The 25,170-nt window shown below is 34.0% G+C and overlaps 5 protein-coding genes across 8 annotated transcripts; 2 read left to right on the top strand and 3 right to left on the bottom strand.

Moving 5' to 3' along the window:
• Positions 1 to 227: 227 nt before the first annotated feature.
• Positions 228 to 3,611, bottom strand: LOC131603538 (glycolate oxidase-like). 2 transcript variants are annotated; one of them, XM_058875887.1, is made up of 12 exons: positions 3,472 to 3,611; positions 3,036 to 3,224; positions 2,813 to 2,937; positions 2,618 to 2,664; positions 2,311 to 2,388; positions 1,960 to 2,084; positions 1,695 to 1,761; positions 1,515 to 1,580; positions 1,354 to 1,423; positions 1,092 to 1,192; positions 824 to 928; positions 228 to 597 (listed from the first exon to the last, which is right to left on the bottom strand). In XM_058875887.1, exons 2-12 carry the CDS (start codon positions 3,173 to 3,175, stop codon positions 412 to 414), a joined length of 1,110 nt encoding a protein of 369 aa, XP_058731870.1. In that variant the 5' UTR covers positions 3,176 to 3,224; positions 3,472 to 3,611; the 3' UTR covers positions 228 to 411. The 2 variants fall into 2 exon arrangements, with proteins under 2 accessions (XP_058731870.1, XP_058731871.1); XM_058875888.1 differs by having other exon boundaries at positions 3,036 to 3,221; positions 3,472 to 3,552.
• Positions 3,612 to 4,074: 463 nt separating this feature from the next.
• LOC131603539 (glycolate oxidase 1-like) lies at positions 4,075 to 7,119 on the bottom strand. Its single transcript, XM_058875889.1, has 10 exons — positions 6,599 to 7,119; positions 6,376 to 6,500; positions 6,157 to 6,203; positions 5,852 to 5,929; positions 5,339 to 5,463; positions 5,188 to 5,245; positions 5,022 to 5,084; positions 4,867 to 4,936; positions 4,641 to 4,741; positions 4,075 to 4,485 (listed from the first exon to the last, which is right to left on the bottom strand). The coding sequence occupies exons 1-10, from the start codon at positions 6,733 to 6,735 to the stop codon at positions 4,351 to 4,353; spliced, it is 939 nt and encodes a 312-aa protein (XP_058731872.1). The 5' UTR covers positions 6,736 to 7,119; the 3' UTR covers positions 4,075 to 4,350.
• Positions 7,120 to 10,219: 3,100 nt separating this feature from the next.
• On the top strand, positions 10,220 to 11,584 carry LOC131605861 (pentatricopeptide repeat-containing protein At4g21065-like). The gene has a single exon (XM_058878162.1). It carries the CDS (start codon positions 10,220 to 10,222, stop codon positions 11,582 to 11,584), a length of 1,365 nt encoding a protein of 454 aa, XP_058734145.1.
• A 4,407-nt stretch (positions 11,585 to 15,991) lies between these two features.
• Positions 15,992 to 16,345, top strand: LOC131605860 (uncharacterized). The gene has a single exon (XM_058878161.1). It carries the CDS (start codon positions 15,992 to 15,994, stop codon positions 16,343 to 16,345), a length of 354 nt encoding a protein of 117 aa, XP_058734144.1.
• Positions 16,346 to 16,675: 330 nt separating this feature from the next.
• On the bottom strand, positions 16,676 to 19,816 carry LOC131603536 (deoxyhypusine synthase). Of its 3 annotated transcripts, none has more exons than XM_058875875.1 (5): positions 19,487 to 19,816; positions 19,220 to 19,387; positions 17,734 to 17,952; positions 17,474 to 17,560; positions 16,676 to 17,355 (listed from the first exon to the last, which is right to left on the bottom strand). In XM_058875875.1, exons 1-5 carry the CDS (start codon positions 19,697 to 19,699, stop codon positions 16,936 to 16,938), a joined length of 1,107 nt encoding a protein of 368 aa, XP_058731858.1. In that variant the 5' UTR covers positions 19,700 to 19,816; the 3' UTR covers positions 16,676 to 16,935. The 3 variants fall into 3 exon arrangements, with proteins under 3 accessions (XP_058731858.1, XP_058731859.1, XP_058731860.1); XM_058875876.1 differs by having other exon boundaries at positions 19,220 to 19,383; positions 19,487 to 19,625; XM_058875877.1 differs by having other exon boundaries at positions 17,734 to 17,927; positions 19,220 to 19,383; positions 19,487 to 19,625.
• Positions 19,817 to 25,170: the final 5,354 nt, after the last annotated feature.

Raw genomic sequence — 25,170 nt, 5'->3', positions numbered from 1 at the left:
AAATGACAAATAGAAAATTTACACAACATATCATGGTAACAAATTAACTAGACATAAATCAATGGTCCAGAGTTCAATCCTTGATGGCGCCATTTATTTATATTATGTATTAATATGAATAAATTGTTGATATTCATAAATCAAATACTTTTAAAAAAAATTAACTAACATTCATATAAAAAAAATGTCAGCATATAAAGACATATTCAAGTAACTTATATGGCATATTTTCAATCCACCGTCCAAACTCCTATCTGTCAAAATATATTACTGAAAATTTGAGAAAATCTCATTTTTATAACATGAAATAAAATATTTATAACATTATAAAATTAAATTCCTATAGTTTATAGTTTGCCAGTTTATCAATGAGTACCCTCCTCATGCTCCAACACTATACAGAATGATATCTCATAATCTAGGAGCAATTCTTGGGCGGTCGCGATCTGTCACAACATGGTCACCAGTTATGTCCTTAAGTGAAGGGCAACCACAAAGTGCCATGGTTATTTCCAGTTCATCATGAAGCATCTTAAGTACATTTCTTATACCAGCTTCACCCTCAGCGGCCAACGAGAACACTACAGGTCTTCCAATCTGATATATTATAGAAATATGGGACTAATATGAATATACTATAGCATCTCCATTTAATAAAATACTAGTAAACCTAGTTTTTTGAGTTTTGAAGATGGTAATCTAATTTGGATATAGATTCTGTGGTAACTATGTGATACAGTTAATGTGACTATAGAAAATGAATACTCTGAACTGTCTAATAAGCTATTATTATTGCAAGGAATTTATATCATTGTATACTTACAAATACACCGGATGCTCCAAGAGCCAATGCTTTAAAAACATCTGTCCCTCGGCGGACTCCACCATCCATAAAAATAGGAACTCTTCCTTCTGCAGCTTCAACAACCTATGCAAGGTAATAAATTGAAAAAGGAAATTATTTTATAGAAGGCAACAAAGAAGAAACTTTGGAATAACTCAAGATATATAGCAGCTTGAAATTTTAATGCATTATACCATAGTAGTTAAAATTAAACTAAGAGTGATAGCATTAGAGACTTAAATCAGACCTCTTCTAAAGCCATAATAGTTGCAGGGACATAGTCAAGTTGGCGAGCACCATGATTGGAAACAATGATTCCAGCAGCTCCAGCTTGTATAGCTAACCTAGCTGCATTATTACCATAGGATTATGGAATTAATTTCAAAAGATCAAATGGAAAAGGAAGCCTTGAACAAAAATATAGGATTTAATTGGTTCACACTTTCCGTTAAAGAGTTTTTACCCTCTCATTAAGTTATTAATTAAATATATCTCTTTAATAAGCTTACCATCTTCAGCAGTAAGTATTCCTTTCACTAAAATTGGCAATGGGGTGATTGTTTGAAGCCATTTTACATCCTGTTACAAGGTTTGCCATAGTAGTTATTGTGAATTCCACATTCAATGTCACATATTAGAAAATCATATATTTAAAAGATCATAGTATCACCTTCCAGGTGAGTGATTGGTCATATAGGCCATTAACAACAGAGGTGTGACCACTATTGTCTTTAGCCTGCAAGGTTATATCAAATTTCTCAAATAGTTATAGCAAAAGTAACACCATTAAGATGACAATAACAGAACAAGAAAAATCATCTAATTTAAATTCTCTGTACTTATCACACACCTTATACAACTTTTCAAGATCCATGCCTTCAAAGTTCTTCAATCTCAGATATGATGGCTGTTTAAATCTGTAAAAATCTCCATTAAACAAACAAGGAATATATATTTTTTTAAATCTCCAGTACAAACTTCTAAGTATTTTAATTCTATAGTGTTTATCTTAATCCCATAGCCAACTCCGCGTGATTCATGCACGAGTATATTACTACTATTTTTTTAAATATAAGACTTATCAATTCAAATGAAATTTTGCAATGATTGTCAACCTATTTTTTATGTTGGCCTCTTTACGACCAAGGACTGGAGAGTCTGCAGTAAGGACAATTGCCTTGAAACCAGCATTCTCAGCTCTTCTCACAAGCTGAGTAACCATATTTCGGTCTTTAAATAGCTGAGAGAAGAAAATAACATAATAAGTGATTACAACGCTAATAATTGAAAAGCTAGAGAATCAATTTAGCAGTTGTTTGAATGTAGCAAGGATTATAATTCATATATCAAAAGTGGATTCCTGGTTTAAACTAAGTTTCTTGGAAATGTTCTTTGTGTTTTGAGGAGGAGACAAGTGACACAGACACACGTCTTAGAAAATAAAATAATGAAGAGAATATACCCACATAGAGTTGGAGGAAACGAATGCCAGGTCCTGTTGAAACAATCTCCTCCATGCTGGAAGTAGCCCATGTGGATAGTGTCTGTCACAAAATTATCAAAATGAGTATCCCAGGTAGTAAATACTCCCTCTGTAACAAAATATATATATGAAAAACACAGGTATTTCCTTCAGAATTTGAGCCGATTAAACATTTTTTGCTTATATTTTATTATGGAAGGAGTAAAACAATAACAAAAGCTTTATGCAAAATATTTCTTGCAGGGAATTAAGCTAGAGTATAGAATTAATAAATATGGTGGAAATCAAACCATGATGGTGCCAGCTGCTGATGCCGCTCTAGCAGTAGCATACTCTCCTGCACAAAAATGGCATGATTTGTTTTAATTTATAAGTATTTCTATATTGTAAGAAAACAAAAAACTTCAATGTCAAACACATGAAGAATCAAGAACTTCTGCATTAACAACAATGAGTAGTTTAATGTAACACGGAGCAATAAGTACCTTCAGGGTGAGCCATCTTTTGTGCAGCTGTAGGAGAAATCATGATAGGCATTGATATTTTGAAGCCTAATACAGTTGCTGTCAAATCTATCTTGCTTACATCAATAAGTACACGTGGCCTAAACCTATTATCAGTAAACATATAGATTGAAATAAGGGATTCAACATAACACAAAAGGTTTAAGGGCAGATGAAAATCAAATAAAAGAAGTTTGTAGATTACATAATCGTTGAGAATGCATTCCGGTTCTCTTTCAAAGTCCACTGATCCTCAGCCCCTGATGCAAAGTAGTCATAAATCATCTTTGGCAACTTTTCCTTTGCAATTGCTTCATACTCGCTCACATTTGTTATATTTGTCATCTTCTATATAGGTAAGTTACTTTATTATGTTATAGGTCCACAAGATCTTCTGAAAGTGACATTAAAATGCATAATTACTCAATAACATAAATCTAAACCAAATCAATTCCAAATCCAAAAATACTAAGCAGCATCTATGAATACAGACTACAGTACAACTAGATCATACATATATATATATATATATATATGATTGCCGCCAGCCGCCTCCTCACGTGGCGCCGAAGTAAGGAACAATGTGGAACTAATTAGGAGAATGAAATTAACATAAATGGAAAATGAAGAGGAGAGAGAACCTGTAGTTTGGGCTGCTGAAGTAAGGAACAATGTGAAACTAATTAGGAGAATGAAGAAAATAAGAAGTCATGAAATCTCCGCAAAGAATAAAGACTAAGAAGTCCAGTAGTGAAAGTATAAATAAAGAAACATAAGGTAACAGTGACACTAGCTAGAATATGAACCACATGTTCCCACTTATAATATCAACAATTTTCTGGCTAAAACATAATGTGGTTTGTTGAGTTGTTACATCCAACTAAAGATTTTAATGATTGTACTGCTAAAACAAAATCCTGCTGAAAATTGTTTTATAATTAAATAGATAAATGTGATACTCTCTCCCATAGAATACAACAACAACAATCAAGTCTTATCTCACCAAGTGGGGTCTGCTTCATCTCTCCCAAAGAATCTCAATAAATATTCAATGTGTGGCTGTTTGCTATGTTGGGAATGATTTTCCCTAGCAAATGAGTAATATGACAAAGTTACATCAATTCACATGTTAGCTCAAATTTATTTTGCAAATACTTCAAGTTAGAATAGAGCATCATTTATTTAGATACAATACTATTTATTATTTAAAATAAAATGATTTTACATTATATAAATACTCATAGAGTGGGAATCCACTAAACAATCCACACCAATAGAAGGAAAAAAATAGAAAAACAGATGGCAATATGTTGCAGGGACTCCCTTCCAAGTTTTAGAGAACTTGGATTTCTCCTTCCCATTTTCCTAATTATTACACAAAGACATGTCCGTCACACATAACCAAAGCTATCCTAATTAAAACATAACATATAACTTCCCTATTTAAATCATTAGGAAACCGACTCGTTCCTATGATGTTGTTTATTAATGATAGCTCCAACTCCATAGAGACTGATGTGTCATAACCTAGGAGCGATTCTTGGGCGGTCGCGCTCTGTCACAACATGGTCACGGATTATGTCCTTAAGTGAAGGGCAACCACGAACTCCGCCATCCATAAAAACAGGAACTCTTCCTTCTGCAGCTTGCACAACCTATTCAAGATAAGTTGAAAAGGTAAATTATTCTACAAGGCAAAGAAAAAGAAAACTTGGAAAGATTCAAAATGGAGCATGTGGAAGTTCTAGTGCATCATACAAATTTAGCAAAATTAAACCAATAATGATAGCACTAGAGGCCAAAATCAGACCTCTTCCAAAGCCATAAAAGTTGCAGGAACATAGTCAAGTTGACGAGCACCATGATTGGAAACAATGATTCCAGCAGCTCCAGCTTGTATAGCTAACCTCGCTACATTATTAGCATAGGATTGGATTGCCAGTTGCGGAATTAAATTCAAGATTGATAAAATTTCAAATGAATATCAAATGGATAAGGAAACATAGCTTCAGAATATATCTGGTTAATATGCTTACTATCTTCAGCAGTAAGTACACCCTTGAGTATGATTGGCAATGAGGTTATTGTTTGAAGCCATTTTACATCCTGTAACAATTTTGCCATACTATATTTATTATGACTTTCCACATTCAATGTCGTATTAGGAAAGATCTATATATCATTATATCACCTTCCAGTCGAGTGATTGGTCATATAGGCCTTTAACAATGGAGGCCGGATTAGAATTTTTAGTCTGCAAGGTTATATCCAATTTCCGTAATATTAAATAGCAACATTAAGATGACAATAACAGGAAAAAAATCATCTGGTTTGAAATTTTCATACTAATCACACACCCTTTTAGGTGCCATGGCTTCATAATTCTTAAATCTCAAGTGTGGTGGAAATGTAAATCTGCACAAAACTCCATATAAAAAAAATCAGAAAATTTAATTTTAAAATAGAGAGACTAATCAATTCAACTGAAATTTTCCAATGATTGTCAACCTGTTTTTTATGTTAGCCTCTCTATGACCTATCACTGCAGTGTCTACAGTAAGGACAATTGCCTTGAAACCAGCATTTTCAGCTTTTCTCACCAGCTGAGTAACTATATTTCTGTCCTTAAACATCTAAGAAGAAAATAACAAAAAACAAACTAGGTTATAACACAGATAGTTGAAAATCTTGATAATCAAACTAGTACTTGTGTACTGTGGCAAGGTGAGTAATGTTTTGTTATTAAAAGGATGGTAAAAATAAAAACCCTTCCACAATTTTAACCTTATTTTATTGTAATAAATTAGTCTTTTATCAAATAAGACATTTAACATTCGTAACATTAACGAGTCTATATCACTAATTTTAGACAATTTGTTTCTGCACTTCCTGATTTAAACTAAGTTGCTTGGAAATATTTACTCATCAACGAAATGTTTTTTGTTCAACAAGGAAGGGACAAGTGACAGACTTCATAGAAAATAAAATCATGTAACGAAGAAATGAGAGAAATATACTCACATAGAGTTGGAAGAAACGGATACCAGGTCCTGTTGAAGCAACCTCCTCAACACTAGATGAAGCCCCTGTGGCTAGTGTCTGTCACAAGCTTATGAAAATAAACCTCCCAGATTGTAATAAATACAACAATAATAATAGTAGCTTTTTCGCACAAAGAGGGATTAATGTAAAATCATGTCCATTAACAAACCATTTTACATACACTCCATTTTCTTCCACTTCACTTGAAAAGATACAAGGAAGAAAAATACAACTTGATTTGGAAATTAAACTAGAGTAGAGAGTAAATATGGTAGAAACCAAACCATGATGGTGCCAGCTGCTGATGCTGCTCTAGCAGTAGCGCACTCTCCTGCATAAAGATTGCATGATTTGTTATAATTAACAAGTTTTTATACATTGTAGTTAAAAAATAAACTTCAATGTCGAACACACAGAATCGTGATGAGCTTCTGTTTTAACAAAAGACTGGATGTAATGGCAATATCTCAATGTAACACACGCCAATGATCATGATGACATACCTTCGGGGTGAGCCATCTTATGCATGGACGTAGGAGCAATCATGATAGGCATTGATATTTTGAAGCCTAAAACAGTTGTTGTCATATCTATCTTGCTTACATCGATAAGAACACGAGGCCTAAACCTATTCTCCGTAAACATAAATATTGAAATAAGGGATTCAGCAAAACACAAAAGGTTTAAGGGCAGATGAAAATCAAATAAAAGAAGTTTGTAGATTACATAATCCTTGAGAATGCATTCCGGTTCTCTTTCAATGTCCACTGATCATCGGCCCCTGACGCAAAGTGGTCATAAATCATCTTTGGCAACTTCTCCTTTGCAATTGCTTCATACTCGGCAATATTTGTTATAATCATCCTCTTAATAGTTATTGTTTAGTATGGTGTCGACAAGATCTTCTGGAAGCGAGATTAAAATTTGCAATTATTCAAACATCTATAAATGAATACAATAGAACTAGATCACATATATTTGTCAAGGAGAATGGGTAACAGTACAACAAACATTGGATGAATGAAATAACTAACACGCAACTAATGAAGTGAAAAACAATGGAATACAACTAACAACACTTGATCTTTTGTGTAATTAACACATATGAAGCTTATTCTAGAACCTATGGTTTTGGCCGCTGAAGGAACAAAATGAGAATGAAGAAAATATGATATGATGCAAGAATTAAACGAACTCAAAGTTATAGAATAGAGAAATAGAAGGTGACGGTGACAGAATCATCGCACGAAACACTAATAATTACTAAAACGAGTAAATTTAGTAAATTTGATTTTTGTTACCCGTGAATTCTAGAAAATTTGTTGTCTTTATAAGAATTTCTTAATCACGAAGTATAATATTAACAAAACACGTGTTTGGTTACGACCAAAATTGGTGTTTGGTTACGACCAAAATTGATTTTAAGTGAAATGATTATGTAGTATAGATTCCGGATAAAAATGAGTAGATGATCATGCAATTTGTGTTTTGATACATTTTGTGTAAAATGGGTTAAGCAATAAATTTGAATGTAAGAATCAATACTAAATCAATTATATTCTAAAAGAACCAAACATATGTCAAAATCAATTGTATGCCTCTATAATCACTTTTGCTTAATCAAGCATTTTGAAAACAACATGGTAATAAGTGAGTGAAGGGACCATTATAATAAGTTGTTTCTTAACCTAATTAGTATGAGACAAGTGTATTGGATCTTACCATGCATAACATTTCCATTTCTATCTTCTTTCTTTATCCTTTACCAACTGTTATCCATTGTCGAGGGTCCTCCGCCTTTTGTTTCGCACTGATTAGTACACCACAGAGCTCCAAGAACACCACAGCCATTGTTCTTTTGCTGTGTTTCTTAACCAGCACGGAAGCTAGACTCACAATCACAAGCTCCGCCATTACCAACTATTCTCTCACAATTTGCAGCATTTACTGCAATAATCTTGTGGTTTATGAAAGCCTCAAATCGACTTTGAGATCCATTTAATTCATGGATTGGTCATTTGGGTGTTAGAAATTTTAGGGTTTGTCACATTCACTGCCTGTTCACATTTGACAAATAAAAATCTCTTACTAAAGTTTCAATATATTTATAGTTTCCGTTCAAAAATCACATATTAGCACTCATACAAAAATCATAATCATATTTATCTCAAAAGAAATGGACACACAAACAAAAGTTGGGAATTTTGAGCCACCTTGTTGCAAACAAAAGTTGAAAGATTGAGTTCATACTTTCATCACTTTTTTTTTACTTCTATTTGACTTAAAAATGTCAACAACTTCCATCACCTCTCTCAACCATGCTTTGATCAATACACTTTTTTATTTAAACGGTAGTTTAATTTGTTTTAAAGACCTAAGCCTAAAATTTTAATAAAATATGTAGAGATGGTGTCATATATCTAAGTATAAAATGGAAATCTCTTATCTCAACCCATGTGTTTCTTAGACATCATGTGCGTTGTCAAAAATGTCCTCCTACTTTTGTAGATGTACTTTTGGAAGTACTATTTTTTTTTTCAAAATTTGGCTTTTTCCGAAGGTGCATCAACGGAAGCTTTAAAAACTTAGTGAACCTTTGGAAAATTCAAATTAATTCAGTTCATAAAATCTTCCGTAATTATATCTACGAAAGGTCTTGAAAATAGAGTGAATCGTAGATGTACCTACAGAACATTCTGTTATATTTTCAAATCAACTACATTTCACTCCTAAACTCAATTTGAATGAAATGTAGTTTATTTAAAATATAACAGGATGTTTTGTAGGTACATCTACGGAACACTCTATTTTCAAGACCTTCCGTAGATGTAGTTACGGAAGATTTCATGAACTGAATTAATTTCAATTTTCCAAAGGTCCACTATATTTTTCACGCTTCCGTGGATGCACATCCGAAAAAAGCCAAATTTTAGGGGGAAATTGGTGCTTCCGGAGGTACATCTACGGAAGCAGAGGGCATAAATGAAATTTTTCCGGGTGGCTAAGAGACTCAAATGGTGGATTGAGATATTCTCTAAAAAATTACTTCTCGATGTTACTCTCGCATTTTTGTAAAAAATAAAAAATGCTTCTTAAAATTCAAAAATATACTTTCAGACGCACGCCAACCCACATTCAATTCTTCGTAAGTGAGTCAGACGTGCACCTCCAAATAGGTTTTTAATCAAAAACACGTTAGACCCTCCCCCTTTCTCATTTCTAACAAATTCTCTCAGATCACTTCCAAGTTTCTACTCTCAATATTCAATCAAATAAAGTAACTTTTTGAATTAGCTAAGGATGTTAAAATTTGGTTTCAAAACATATTTTTGCTAGATGGCAATCTTTGTTATCCTGTTTTGATTTTATAATAGAACATACTAAAGGAATTAAAAATTCTTTACTCTCCTCAAACATACAATTATCTGGATTACATGACAACCTGGTCCAATTTGTTAGCAATTGAACCCTTTAATCACACTTGGTTTAATAAAGATGTTTCATTAAACTTTCCTTATTGGTTTATCCAATGATTTTAGTTTATTGGACTCAATTTGAATATTTTTTTCATATTATGCTTTTAAAGCCTTCAATGACTTTGCCTCAGCTACTCCTTGTCTTTCGCACAAGGCTTTATTATCTTTTTGTGTAATTTTTGGGATTACGTGAATTACCTCTTGGACCCTTTTCATCTGAGAAGCTATGGAAAGATTGTTCAACTTCTCAATTGATTAAGAAATTTTCTATTAAATGGTGGATTAAGTTTAATCCAAATTTGCTAACAATAACAAAGTTGGAAGTCTGGTGTAAAACACATCCCAACCTTTGCAAAAATATAAATATTAGTTCAAAAAATACTGTATTTCTTATGGATCGATCTAAGTTGTTAGTCACTTTATCAGCTCCTACAAGCCATATAATGAATTTTTAAATAAATTGAAATATGTTATATCTTCTTTGACAGAAAGTGATAGTATTTCTAACACGTCCACTTAAATGACAATGAAGATAATTGTTAAGGCTTTACTCATCTATAAAAATAACTATTACTTTTTAAAGATAAAATTCGCTTTAACTGACGTGCTACTTTATTTGTCGTAATGTAATAATTAAAAGTCACGTGGGCCACTATTATTTTTGAATAATATGTTACAATAATTAGACTTGTGGTCACTTGCTTGTATATTATTAGGTTTAATTTAATTTGGTTTTAAGGTAATAATGCAAAGAGGTTGTTTAGTTTTCTACCATTTGGTGTGTATGGTTGGAAAGAAATGACATATTGTTCAATAAAAATGTAGCAAGACAAAAACATATTTAAACCTTAGCAGAATTGCCCTATGCTACATGGGAATGTTTCATGAGGATGCTACTGCGCTAAGAAACTTCAACCTGATCAAGAGATCAACAAACCTGCATCATCTCCTCCAACTCCACTCTCTCTTCCTCAAATGCTCCCTCCACCACCATCCCAACATCATCTCCCATTTCCTCTTATCAGCCTCCTCCATTTCCCTCTCTTACGCCATTTCCTTCTTCCACTCCTCACCCATCCTCCCTCCACTCTTCGCTTGGAACACCCTCATCAGAGCTTTCTCCAACACCCAAACCCCACAACAATCCCTCCACCTATTCCGCCAACTTCAAGCCTCCCCTCTTTCCCCTAACAATTTCACCTACCCTTTTGTTCTAAAGGCATGTGCTAGTTTTTCATCTGTTTCACTTGGTGGGGTGATTCATTCTTTGACCTTTAAAACAGGGTTTTGCTCTGATAGATATATTGGTAATGCCCTTTTGAGATTTTACTCTGATTGTGGTGAGATTGGGTCTGCGCGGAAGGTGTTTGATCAAATGTCTGATAGAGATGTTGTTTCCTGGAGCTCCATGATTGCTGGATATGTTTGTTCTGACACCCCTTTAGAATCATTGAATGTGTTTCAAGAGATGAGAGAGGCAAATGAAGAGCCTAACTATGTGACTTTGGTTAGTTTGCTTTCTGCTTGTACGAAAATGATCAATATCTGTGCTGGTGAGTCTATTCATTCGTATATTATAAGGAATCACGTTGAATTGGGAGTTGAGTTGGGGACTGCGTTGTTTGAGATGTATTCGAAATGTGGGCAGATTGAGAAAGCGCGTTTGATTTTTGATTTAATGCCTCAAAAGAATTTGCAGTCATGTACTATTATGATTTCTGCTCTTGCGAATCATGGCCGAGAAAAGGATGCTATTTCGCTATTTAACCAGATGGAGGGTATGGGATTGCAACCTGATGGTTTGTCTTTTTCTGTCGTATTGTCTGCCTGCAGCCACATGGGACTTGTTTACGAGGGGAGAATGTATTTTGATAGGATGGTTAGATTGTATGAGATAAAGCCAACTGTTGTGCATTATGGATGCATGGTTGACTTGTTAGGAAGAGCAGGCTTGATTCAAGAAGCTTATGATTTTATCAAAAGCATGCCTGTGGAGCCTAATGGTGTGATATTGAGGAGCTTTCTTGGTGCTTGTCGAAATCATGGGTGGGTTCCTAATTTGGATGATGATCTAATGTCTAAACTGGAGTCTGAATTGGGGGCAAACTATGTACTAACTGCAAATCTTTTTTCGGAACGTTCTTCCTGGAAGGATGCCAATGAGTTGAGGTTAGCCATGAAGCGGAAAGGGTTGAAGAAAGTTCCTGGTTGTAGTTGGTTGGCGGTGCAAAATTGATAGCCGAAGTGTTTTTGAGAAGAAGCTATGGCATATGATTCATTTTGCTACATTGTAGTTTCAAATATTAAAAAGAAATGATGAAATCCTAGAATTGTACTTGTAACCTTGAGCTGGCTCTACTTGCTATGTACGGTACTGATTAGAAAAAGAAAAAGAAGAATACAAGCTGTATATACTATACAATATTGGCCAATGGCTCGCAAGGATTGATAGTGAAATTTATCAGAATTATATAGGCTATTAAGCTCTTTTCTTTTTATCAAGAGGGTGAGAGATTATTATAATTAGATATGATTTTTGTTTACAACAATTAGATAGGATGTTTTAACAAAGTAAAAGTAGTAATCATGAAAACATCATCTATAAACTCATTCAAATGCACCATAAACTCATGGTCAAACATTGAATTTGTTTGCATCATTTTCAAAGGTACTATTTGGTATGTGGTCCATATCCTATGAAAAATTCAAAAATGCACCTCTAATTTCAAATGTATATCCGAAGGTAACCTGCATCTCATTGAAACATGGCTCAACTGAATATCACCCTTTTTTTTTTTCAAAATTTAGTCTGGATTTCAGAATCACCCTGTCAATTTATTCATAATTTAACAATCCAATGACTTTTCTAGAAATCCATTTCCAGATTTTTAAAACGGAAATTTGAAAATTTGTCACCTTTGCATGTCACTCAATTTTGGAGGTACATTTCCGGAACTGTCAAATGTGATTTGATGCAGCCCAAAAATATACTTGCAACTTTGAAACATAAAAAACCTGAAAATATCTCAAATATCAAGCAAGTGTACAATATCTGTGTGCATAACAAGGCGCTAAAGGAGGATAGAAGTGAAATGCAACAACCATTGAAATTCTTGGATGATAGCAATTAGGTATTTAGGTATCGAGCGTGCAAGGACTGAGTAACCGAGATATATTTTGAACTCATTATAATTCCACAAAGTTGTTCAACATGTTTCTTACTATGCTCATCACTGATTCAACCTATAAGAACAAAAAGTACATGCTTCCACTGTTGAAAATTGTTGGTGTTACCTTTACCAAAAATATTTATTTTGTCAGGTTTGCATTTCTAGAGAGCAAAAAAAAGGAAAATTTTACTTAGGCTTTAGAAGTGTGCGGAACAATGTTAAAGGATAAAGAAAACAAGCCGAAAGTCATTGTCATTGACCGCGATACCGCATTAATGAATTTGGTTGCAAAGGTCTTTCCTACTTCGTACGCATTATTTTGTAGATATCACATCACAAATAATGTGAGAAGTCAATGACAATTATAATAAATCCTTCTACAAAAGAGTATATGTCGGTGATGTTATATAATGAATAATTGGTTGGAAAATAGTAAGGGTGTTTCCTGTAGAGATTGAGACTTTATGAACCAAATTATCCAAAATAAGGATCATGAGATACATACATTATTTGCAGCATCACAGTGTTCGAACATAGATTCAAAGACAACAATATTTATTCTCAGTTGGTCGGTAACATATCTCGAGCATGACTAAATTTTATTTTTTTCACGAAGTCAAACGAGTTGAGAATGTAGGTTACGATAGCTCAAAGTTTGGTTGCACACTTAGAAAAACGCATGGTCTCCCATGTGCTTATTTTATTTCAAAGAAGGTGAAACATGATATTCCGATACAAATGGATAAGGTTTATACTCACTAGAAGAGGCTCATTTTTTATGATGATGATGATGATGATGATGATGGTGGTGGTGGTGGTGGTGGTATGATGAAGAATGGTAAATCGAATATCTATATCTTGACCGATTGGGAAGTGATACAAGAGAGATTTTGAAAGTCGGTGACAATATAAAATTCAACATCAAAGAGCAAATGAGAAAGATTGATTATCTAGAAACCACTTATTTGAAACCATTGTCTCAACCGATAAAAATAAAAGGTGCTCCTAAGAAGGTCAAACCAACATCGAGTGACAATTCATTGATACAGTATTCTTTCTATTTCGAACATGTTGACAAACTCAAACAATATTTTCAAAGGAGCTCGCATTAGCAAACCGCCTCTTTCACTGCGTCTACCAAAAATTCAATTCATCGACGAGATGTCGGCTTTTATGCACAATCATACTGAATGTATCGTCAATGTTAAGAGTGAGGGTAACTGCGATTTTCGAGTTGTTTTTGCTTTGCTTGGTAAAGGAGAAAAGGATCATACATTTTTCTGCCAACAACTTATCAAAGAGTTGAAGGGCCATAAAGAATCATACACACGACTATACGGGAAAAAACAAAATTTTGATGCCATTTATGAATCTATAGTTTCTTGCATTAGTGGACCGACACTAGAAGATAAATGGATGTGTTTCTCTGAAATGGGTCATCTTATAGCAAGTGTGTATGAAAGAGTGTGTATTAATCTGACAATATATGATTTCCCAAAAACATTTTTTTCAATGCACACTGCCCCACCTCCAAATACAAATGATCGTATTATGTGTATCGGGTGACTTTCATAAATGCGGCACTTTATCCAGGTTTAACATCATCGGAGTGCACAATTCATTCATCAAGGAAAGCTAAGACTTGACCATATATTTTTTTTGGAAAGGATGTAAGAGTGCACCAAGTTGGGCTAAATTGAAAGAAAATTAAATAGGCAACAGTCAATAGCGATACCACCCATTGATATATATATTTAACCGGTGACACATTTTTCGATTCATTTTAGTTTTTATTCAACGATGTATTTATGTGTTTAGACATGTTTTGTATGTAATCTTATATTTATATTAATGATGTCAAATATATATTTTCAAGTTTTCATAAAATTTCTCCATTTTTCATTCTAAAACAAATTTTGTTTCTCATTGTTTCTGAAATTACTTTTATATTGTGTTCTTTCGGAAATGCATCTCCGTAATCGCGTGATAAGGTGGTTCTAGAAATGCATTTTTGGAATTTTCTCTAATACAAGATAGAATTTCTAAGGTCCATATTGGCCTAGAACTTGTATAAAGTATGAGGCTCTCATCTCATATTTCTTACTGAATCACATTACACCAGAATAAACATCAATGGGTATGTCGCATATGTCTATTTCAATAGGGCAAACCCTCAATCGAATTAAAGTTTAATGAGTACATCTCTCTTGTAAATATGAAATTCATACAGGAGAATCTTCTAATATACTTCGATAATCAAAAAATTATGAAATTAGAGTATCGTTCACCCTCGATTGACAATGAAGAGAAGATTGAGTTCAATAACTTTGAACTAAAGACAGGTACAAATTTAAGGGTTATGTGGAATACATTTTTCTGTTACGAAACAAAATGTCATATCGAGCTAGATGCGACGATTGTGAGATCGATCGAAGATATTATGATGTTGAAACGTTCATCTGGATGTTGAAATGTAATGTTCGATTTATTTTGACGTTTACCTATGGAATATTTCATTTCTTATGTTATCACTGTTAATTTATCTTCATTCTGCATCTTTCTATTTCTGTGTTTGTTTCTGGTTCAGTATGATCCGGGAATACACCTACGTAAGATTTACAGAGATACATTTCCGAATTAAATTTAGTCAAACATTTGACGTATGATTCAAAACTAGATGAGTTGTGTGTGTTTAGCGTGCGTCCGAAGATGCATCTCCGAAATCTAAGAATAATTTTTATTTTTCATGGATGCCTTAAGCAATCTCCTAATTATATTCATAATGACATGCATTTACATGGGAAAGAGCCCATCATATACATAATACACACTGTATGTTGATTATATTCCCTACGGTCTCTATATCTATATCGAAATGTAATTCAAGTCAAAATCTTAAGCTTTTAAACCCTCTAGTCTTTTCTAAACTTTGTCTGTTGATTATATTCCCCTACGGTCTCTATTATATCAAAATGTAAATCAAGTCAAAATCTTAAGCTTATACATCCTCTAGTCTTTTCTAAACTTTCTACAAACTCATAAGTTAATTACATGATGTGAAGGAAATTGAGGGATCATGCTCATGTTCGTGGATATATCTTTATTTTCATATTTCAAAAACTTACAAGAAAAGTACTATATGTCATGATACCCTTGGCCTTACTATATGCTTAAAACATAAAAAGAATCTAGGACCACATTGGTTTAGTAACACACGTATATGAAAATGAGAGATAGATATGATTTGCCCCATACCCAAGAATCCACCCACCCCCCTAAAAAGTAAAAAGAACCACATTATTGTATTGTATCTGTTGATGTCATAAACAATTATTCACACATTCATGAAACACTGTAAAAAATTTGACAGCTACCTATGTTGTATCCAACCAAGTTTTCTCCATAATAAGTCCATTCTCTCTATTCTTATTTTCTGAGCCACTTCTCAGTCACTCATAACTCTCCCCAATCCAATGGCTTATTCAGTAACAAAAGGCTCATCCTCTTCTGGTTTCAGCTTCACGGAACACTGGCTTTTGATGATAGCCATTACCCTCATTTGTGGAATTCTTGGTTACTTAATCTATGATGCAATAATGGCTACTGCATCAGAGTTGCTGCATCGTTTGTTGGTAATTTCTCCACTGCTTTTAATCATCATTGTTCATTGGCTCTCCACCGGTAGCCAGTTGAACTTTCCTATGCCAGGATTTGAACCAAGTGCTATCCATAGAGCTGGTGGTTCTCCTTGGGGTGTTGCCTTTGTCCTTCTGTTGCTTTTCTTTCTTATTTCCTACCAACCTTCCTTGCATGACCTTATTTCTTAGCATATCTAGTCTTATAATAGTCATAGTTTTGGCAGAATCGTGATCTGTTACCGTGATTTTGACAGACTCTCGAATGTATCACAGTTTCACTTTGATTTTGCCAAAGCATGTGTGAATCTAGGCATGCGAAAATGAAGTGCATGTTTGAGATGTAGGCGTTTACTTTTTGAAGTTATATTATTAGCTTCTTGAAGCTGTTTCTAACAAACTTGAAATGGTATCCATGTGTTTCATGTAGTATATATGAAATGAGATCATAACTAGCTAGCTGGATTGTAGTATGAACTTGTAATGTATCTGATTTTCTAAGAAAATTAAATAGAAATGGTATTGTGAATCTCCAACATGAGTTGATACACTTTTATAGTCTTATTATTTGCTCCAAAGATTACAATTTTCAACACCTCAAAACTAAAAGAAAACACAGCTCCAAAAGATGTAATTATCATTACATATTTGTACATCTACAATTCGTCGTAACTCACAATGCTAAAAATGACTGCTAAGTGGACCTTAAGAATAACAATTCGATCAAGTTAAATACCAGAGGCAAAATGGTATGAAGTAAACTTTGTAGTAGTAAACCTTCATTAATGTTGAGATTGCGATCTCGAAGCAAATGTTTCAGCAACCAGCAGAGGGAATGCTATCGTTGCATCACAATGTACCTTAACGGTTTTAGCAGATCCTCGTATTTTGCCCCACGAAACAGCCTCATCTGGACGAGCTCCAGAATCACTTCCATCATACTCTTGTGCAGTGTTGATAAAAACCGCATAGTCAGCACCATTGCGCATCATATTGGCATTGCAAATGTGATGTTTTGGAAGGCCGCCTCCTAAAATAATCATGCCAGTCTTCCTAGGATTTGCATGAACGGCTTCACCATTCATGGCCCTTATATCTTGTACTATGTCCACGATCAGACCAGGATTGTGGAAGGAATGGAAGTACAGCATGTCGCCTAATGAGCCATCGGTTAATCCTGGACAATAAACTGGAATATTGTTCTGTAAAACACCAAAGAAATCATCAATAACATTATATGAGTAATAATGGAAAAGGAAACGCGTGTAAAGAAGTAGAAAACGTGTTTTGCTGAAAATATAAGCTTGATTTCGTTCTTGCCTTGTATGCCCAGTAAAGGTAGGAGCTTTCATTATTAATTTCTTTTCCCAATCGAGCTATTAACTTGGACGGTGTCCACAGCACATTCTGCCAAAAAAGATAAGAAGAAGATGATGAAGTAACACGAGAAAGAGTTTCAAGTGAAAACAGAGAAAATGTATTCTACAAAATTTAGGATGACCACGAAATGTGACTCTATGCATCAACAAAAACTGAACCATGTTATTTTTGTATCGCAGGAAAAGTACAAAATAAAATACCTCATCATTTTGTTCCTTCAACATTTGATCAAAAATAGGAATAATCCAGTCCTCGAATTTGCAATAATTGTCATTAGGAACCAATAAATTACCGATTCGATTCAATCCTTTTGAACGAAGATCAGCTCCACGCAAAGAGAAATCTCCTTTATATGTTGGTGCAAGGCACTTTATAAGATCTTCTTCAATACCACCTGTAGTTGTAACAATTACATGAACCTGTAGAAGGGATGCAAAAAAACTAATAACATGACTACCACGCCACTCTCGATATTAAAATATCTCTTTTAGCAACTTTTCAATTCAATAAGTATAAGCTATACCATAGCTTCATCAAAGCCATCAGGAACTTTAAATATATATCTAGTAAGAGGAAATTGCAATAGGAAATCTCTCAGTAAAATTTTTTCATGCTCGACCAAATATATTATACTTAGTGTAACACTTAAGCTAATTACAAACACACAATATATTAAAATTATAAAATTTTATAGTTCCATCACACAGCTTGGGAGTCCATCCATCAGTATGAAAAATTGTGGGAAAGAAACAATTGAATTGGTTAAGCAAATCCTTCTTTTTTTCCCTAAGCGACAAGCAACATATACAAAATTCAATGAATTTAGCTTAGCAACAATGTCGAATCACTGAGCAAAATACAGCATGAATGCAGACAGCATTTACTCAGAAACTTCAACTCTTTGCACACTAAGGCAACCATTTTCACAACCGAACTAAACCCCCTATTTGATACTGCATAAGTTCAGGGTTCAACATCAAAGTTTGAACATGTAACTTGAACATATCAACCCCCCTTTGAGATCAACTAATAGCAATCATGTTTTTCCTTATTCAAGGATAACCATACCGCATCCACAAATTCAAATCTTTAGATATTAGGGTATCAAATAGGCTAAAATGCATTACCTGCCCTAAAATCTGAACCCTAACCAAAAACTAACCAATACAAAAACTGCCTTTATCCTAAATGTGCATTATCCTAATCCTGATAATCAAAACCTATCATTATACCCAAAATAAATCAACTCCCTGGAACGTTAAATGCCAAGACCTTTTTATAAAACCAGAAAAATTCCGATTCAAACAAGAACTCAAAATATAAAAATCTTATGCACTCACATGATGTCTGAGTTTTACTTTTCAAATATGTGCATGTTCGGCAGTTACATTACATGTACTTAGGAATAAGGGATGGCCTATCTGACTATCTCTCCCTAAATTATACTAGTAAATTGCAAATCAGTCATTTTCCTAAATTTCGCAATGCCATAGTCCATAGATACATACATTATTAACTCTCACCCCAATGTATACATCATATCAAAATTAAAAATCACAGAGATAAGTTAAATGTTGATCATGACACGTTGCTTGTAGCTTATGGTAAATTCTTAATTCTTAATTCTTAATTAGAATATGGATTAATGGAAAATTCTTTACTTAAGGAAGAAAAAAATACACTCACCATGTGATGCTGACAAAGGTATCTGACAACATCTCTAACACCAGAAGAAATAAGATTAGAAGTGAACCCCAAAAACACTTTACAATCAACAGATTTTCGGTACTCCAAATCCTTCTCTTCCTCACTACAATCCTCACCAATAGTTTCATCAACCAGCCTCCAATCTAGCTTCAACCCCATGTTCCAAAAACCATAAAAACAAAAACTTTATCAGCAAAAAGCAAAAAAAACAGAAGAACAAAGAGATGGGTTAGTTTAGAAAAGAACCATTTGATTAACGACTTGAATTGCATCACCGAGATTGGAAGCTTGAAATCCAGTAGTGAGCATGGATTTGAGAAGGTTTGGATAATCAACGCCGCGGTTGAAATCGTAACCCTCGATTTGGATACACTTTCCATGGAGGTTTTCGGATTCTTTGAAGACGGTTGAATGAACTGAAGCTATAACAGTGTCTTCTTCTTGCTTTGACTCACTCATCTCTTTCAGAATTTCAAAAGTGGAACACGAGTTACACAACAACAGCGGAGTCGAAACGCCTCTGTAGATTCTTTCCCGGTCTTAGTACTTTCCTAGGTTTTATGTTGTTCTTTTTTTAAGGTTTATTAATACTGTTTTTTTTTTTTTTAAAATCGTAGGGAAAACAGTTTAGGTTTAAATGATGTTTTTAACTTTTAGTCTCAGTTTACATTATTTAGGATTTAGGGTATAGTGGTAATTAGAATAAAAATATATATTTTTTAATAAGTTAGTAATATTGATTAATATAATTTATTATTTTTTAATTAATATATTAATTATTTATTTATAAATTTAATTATGTTTTTTTTAAATTAGTTAATCAAGAAACATTTGGGCCAAGATCTTTTGGCCCATATTTTATAGAGTAACTTTTCAATTCAAAAATCAATGTTGAACAAGTTTTTATAAATATTAAAAATCTTTTTAAATAAAATAAAGTGGTACTAATAAAAATTTATGACATTAAGTGAATTGTTGTTAGATCAACCTTCCATTAAGTTATGTGGAATTGCAGTAAATTGTTTATCACATTTCTCTCTATACACACATTTAGTTTGACATTATACTCCAAAAAAACTTTGTCTTGTTGAAGTTATTATTGTTATGTCCTTCCACCGTTGTTATAGAGATTCTTGAGGTGGTTTTTGGAGATAGAGCTATCAAAATGAGCTAGTCCATATGGATCGGTCCGCCGGATTCAAAAAATTATAGGGTTTGGGCCTTAAAATTAGAGTCCATATTTTTCAAGGCCTTTTTAGTCCAACCCTGAAAAACCCGCTACCCATTAAGGCTAGTCCATATGGGTCGTGGGTAGCCTATCAGGCCCGCATAATTATAAATTTTAAAAATATATATTAATATTTATATTATCTTACTCCAAAATAGCATATTGATTATTCTTACTTCACTAAAATTTATCTCTATTTTATTCAACCATTCTCTTTTAAATATTATACATTAATATAATCAACATTTTTTCATCGTATTATATTAGTTTTTCTTTTATAATAAATATTCAAGTATTATTTTATACAATTTAGACATATATTGTATTTAGAAACACATTATAGTATTTATAAAAGATAATATAGTACTTAAAAATGTATTATGTTTAAAATAACATAATTTTTAATTTTATTTATAATAAATATCATGGAGTTTTTAATTTAATTTTTTTAAATAAAAAAACTCATTTAGGGTCGGGTAGTCCGAAGCCCATCTAGGGTCGGGCTCGGGTAATAAATCTCGAGCTCATATTATACAGAGCCTTTTTGGCCCAGCCCTGAAAAGCCCAGGGCCCGCTAGGGCCGGCCCGTTTAGGATCGGGTAGCCCATATTGACAGCTCTAGTTGGAGAGTTCAAATTCACATTCACACCATGATGATGACAATGAGATTGAATTTGACGTTGCATCTGAGACACATATTTAGGGTTGGTAGAGTTGTTGTTACTATATAATACCATATATTTTGCAGGAGGAATTCACCAAAAAAATTTTGTGGAAAATGACTCATTTTTCAAAGATTTGAAGCCAATTTTAAAAGAGTAAAAACTATATGAATGACCAAGACAAGATACCTATGAATCCAAAATCACTTCAGAACTAGAATCAATCATTATATCTTCTTCTTCCATAACTCAACCAATCTCACCAAAACAATAAAAACTTCCTGAATACAAACACTTCAATCCAATGTTTTAACTTTAATTGTTTCCACTACTACAAAATATATCTTTCATAATATGTTATTACCTCGCATATTCAATCAAGCGACGTAATAGGTGATATTTAGGCTCCGACATTTTTTTATTTTATTAAAAGATTTTTCACTACAGTCCTCGATAACAATTATGGTGAAAAGTAGGAAGGCGTCACTTTTTACTACTGTTGGTATTTCAACCGTGTTGAAAAGTGGCGCCTAGTCATGAGTTCAAATCCCAACACCTTTTATGCCATTTTTTATCGCAGTTGGATTTCCAACATGGTGAAAAGTGGTGCCTTCTTATTTTTCCAAATGCAATTTCATCAACGGTTGAAGCGGTTACAACTCTTGATAATGTTATGTGTCACCGCGGTGCAAATTGTAGATATTTTGAATTCACTTTACCACGCCTCTTCCTAATTACTTAGATCCATAACGCATTTACTTTCAGCGGCGATTCACTATTAAACTACCTTTTCCATCCGGCTATTTGACATTGAGTTGGGAAATTAAGGTGTACATGCACGAAGGCGGCTAAAGAGCTAGGAAGTCCCAAGGATCACGAACACAGATCTACCAATGACCGCAGCAATTTTCGCTATCGATGAAAACTCCTATGAGATACCTTGAAGGAAATAGACTCAGAGCGACAATTTACAATTCAATGCCACGAAACTACCTGATCTCCACCAACCAGAACGAGATGTATAGGATAATGGTATCCTTTGGTTTTAACTAACTTTATAATTCACTCCAACAAGATGGTAGAGATCCCACTATTCACTATGATTGATTTACGAGGGGAAAGACACCCCGAGCTTTCACTAACATCGAAATAGAGTATTAATAAAGACACCTCTGGTCGACACTATCATATATATAAATTCAGGCTAAGCTTCACCAATTTGCAGGGAGACGATCAAGGTCGATCCGGGGGGACCAAGGAAGAATTTAGAGAAGCGTCCCTTTAGAAAACCCACCCTCGGTCGGCTATTTTTTTAGCGGTAGTCGAGACCAGTACATGAGAAAACCATTCTTGCAAGAGTGAATGAACCCAACTAGGGCAGGAGACGAGTAGAATGCAAAGTGAGCTTCAGGAGTGATAGGTTTCACCAAAATGAAACATTCAAGAAAATTACCCGAATCATTGGTAAAAGATTCAAAGCAATGAGCATTGGGACGAAGGAAAATCACCCCCTGATATCAGGCGTCATCTCGAGAGGTTCAACCCGCGTAAAAAAGATTTAAAAAGAGCTCTAGAGAAGGTTTCTAAGATTTGTGCTTGGTACAAAGTTGGAACACCTTCATGCAAGCCCAAACTCTAGGATGAAGTTGCAAGAGAGCAACACTCAGGCATTTCATCATAGCCACCTCAAAATCAGAAAAGGAAAAACATACCCCAACCTGGTAAAAAGGCATTCATATAGAGGAACCGAGCAACCCTTAAAAAGAGCTGCATATCCTCACTGTCAAATCTACTGGAAGAACTAACCAATCAGATAGGTTGTCCACCATAATGTCAGCAATGGTCATAACCTCAACATTGTTCAAAGTAGAAGTAATCCCTATCACTTCAGCGGCTACCTAATGATATCTATTGGCATTATCCAGCTAAATTAATTGAACCCCCGTTCAGACCAGTTCACCAGCTTTAAAGTGTGTAAGTCTAAAGTACGCCTAAGAGGAGGGGTGAATTAGGTCTTCAAAAAATTTAATCGGTTTTATGAGAATACTTCTAACAATTTTTGGTTGAATGTATGAAGGTTTTTGAGTGATTCTTTTCTTTTCTTGGTAATGGTGATGAGAGCAATAAAATGCGGAAAAGTAAAGAACGCAAGGATATATACTGGTTTCCCTTACAATCTGAGAGTACTCCAGTCCCCTTTCCAACACGAAAGAGATTTCACTATAGTTAGAATTATTGTACAAGCCTATGCTTACTATCTAACCTATAGGGTGATCAAAGGTTCTTAACACCTTTAAGATTAAACAACACTAATGTGAATGAAGAACAATCCTCTTCAAAACACAACACTTACTTCCAACAATCCTGGATAGTAAGGAAGAATAATATTTTTGAATGATACAAGAGTTTATGATGAGAGATGGAGAGCAATATTAATCTTTGATTGATTTTCTTCTTCAAGACAACAATTCTTAATATAGTATATAATTGTTCACAAATATATATATGAAACTTGTAATGATTTCTCAATGAAAATGTGTATGACAAGTTTCACAAAAATTCTGGTTTGTATGAACACTTGAAAGTTTGAAAGATGAAGAATTTTAATGCTTATGAATTGTTAATGAAGAAGGTAATTTGAATTAAAATAATTATGCAGTATTTATAATGTGCAATATGCCTCTTCAAACATGCCTTTTAGTGTGAAAAGATGTCATGCAATTATGAAACAATCCCATTAAAATTCTGTTTGAAAAACAAAGTTATAAGTGGTACTGGTTCAGTAGGAACCGGTTCCCACCTGTGCCAACTTGGTTCCTGAGAACCATTGCTAAGAAAAAAAATTCAAAAAGATAACGTAGGAACCGGTTCCCATGGGGGGACAACCCGGTTCCTGGTTGAAAAACCAGAAAGGTAATTTTTGTAGAAGACTGGAACCCGGTTCCCAGTAGGGGAGGAACCGGTTCCTGCAAGCTTTCAACACACTTTTATTTTTTCAAAGAAATTTTTTAAAAAGGATTTTTCTAAGAATGAAAATTATGCCAATTTTATGATATGTATGTAATATATATTGTGAACGTTTATATGCTAAAGTGAGAATTATATATACCTTTGATATCTAAGCTTGATTTTCACTACATCTTCACAATTTCTTCAAGACTTCAAATGGTATGAATTTTCCTAAGACTTGACATTCTTTTTGCTCATCCTTTATGAAAGTTGATATCCAAGTTGTCTTCATCAAAACCAAGTGATTTGATATTTAATTGAGAAGTTTGTAATTACAAAGTGATCACCAGGTTTGATCCATGTCACGACATTAGACTTTCCCTGGTGCTCCAGATGACATGCGATTTTAGCATCGCTAGGCTCACGACAATTCATCCCCCAACATAGTTGAACAAAGTCACTGGTAAGTTCCATTCTTTATTGGGCAACTTCTATTTCTTGGAGATATCAGTTTCTTGGTAAGATCCCCACCCCGACGACCATCCCTGAAAATAGAGCTTTCGAAGAATCACTGGAAGAAGCTCTTTTGAAAAAAAAGTTCCCAGTCACTTCTTCCATTTCAGAATCATCAATCTTAGAGATGATATCCAATTTGAAATCCTCACTAACAAAAGGAAGGAAATGTGATCCATATTCCGTTCCCTCTTTTGAAGAGGACGACATGCTACCTTCCAAATCACCCTTTATGATTATAGAGTTATCACTCATTTAACAAAGAGACGGTAAATGCTTGAAGAAAAAAGCTTAAGTTGAAAGAAGATACATTGAAGTGTAAAATCAAAGGTAGTGAAACGAAGGAGAAGGCCGAAGGTTGAAGCTTCTTTGAATGCGTGATGGCGGTTACTCTAGGGAAAATGCTCTCAAAGAAGATGGAAAGACTCAAGGGAAATGAGGGAAATTCAATTCGACAAGTTGCGAAAATTCCCCTAAATTTCCTCTACCCTTATATAAGTGAAGGCAATCAAACGAGTAAAGTAAGAAGCAATTGCAAACCAGTTGTCAGATTTCACCTTGAAAACATAATCAAACTT

This window comes from Vicia villosa, linkage group LG5 (assembly GCF_029867415.1).
Source record: "Vicia villosa cultivar HV-30 ecotype Madison, WI linkage group LG5, Vvil1.0, whole genome shotgun sequence".
Taxonomy (NCBI): domain Eukaryota; kingdom Viridiplantae; phylum Streptophyta; class Magnoliopsida; order Fabales; family Fabaceae; genus Vicia; species Vicia villosa.
This window is presented reverse-complemented; position numbering and strand designations above follow the sequence as displayed.

Excerpts from the sequence above, each read along its gene's own strand:
- LOC131603538 (XM_058875887.1), bottom strand. The coding sequence starts at position 3,175 with ATGACAAATATAACAAATGTGAGCGAGTATGAAGCAATTGCAAAGGAA. Across the intron at positions 1,424-1,514 it reads ACCAATCACTCACCTGGAAG|GATGTAAAATGGCTTCAAAC; the intron begins GTGATACTATGA and ends ACCTTGTAACAG. Across the intron at positions 1,193-1,353 it reads AATACTTACTGCTGAAGATG|CTAGGTTAGCTATACAAGCT; the intron begins GTAAGCTTATTA and ends GTAATAATGCAG.
- LOC131603539 (XM_058875889.1), bottom strand. The coding sequence starts at position 6,735 with ATGATTATAACAAATATTGCCGAGTATGAAGCAATTGCAAAGGAGAAG. Across the intron at positions 5,464-5,851 it reads TCCGTTTCTTCCAACTCTAT|ATGTTTAAGGACAGAAATAT; the intron begins GTGAGTATATTT and ends TTTTCTTCTTAG. Across the intron at positions 5,246-5,338 it reads GAGGCTAACATAAAAAACAG|ATTTACATTTCCACCACACT; the intron begins GTTGACAATCAT and ends AGTTTTGTGCAG.
- LOC131605861 (XM_058878162.1), top strand. The coding sequence starts at position 10,220 with ATGGGAATGTTTCATGAGGATGCTACTGCGCTAAGAAACTTCAACCTG.
- LOC131605860 (XM_058878161.1), top strand. The coding sequence starts at position 15,992 with ATGGCTTATTCAGTAACAAAAGGCTCATCCTCTTCTGGTTTCAGCTTC.
- LOC131603536 (XM_058875875.1), bottom strand. The coding sequence starts at position 19,699 with ATGAGTGAGTCAAAGCAAGAAGAAGACACTGTTATAGCTTCAGTTCAT. Across the intron at positions 17,953-19,219 it reads ACCTTTGTCAGCATCACATG|GTTCATGTAATTGTTACAAC; the intron begins GTGAGTGTATTT and ends TCCCTTCTACAG. Across the intron at positions 17,356-17,473 it reads ACCTTTACTGGGCATACAAG|AACAATATTCCAGTTTATTG; the intron begins GCAAGAACGAAA and ends GGTGTTTTACAG.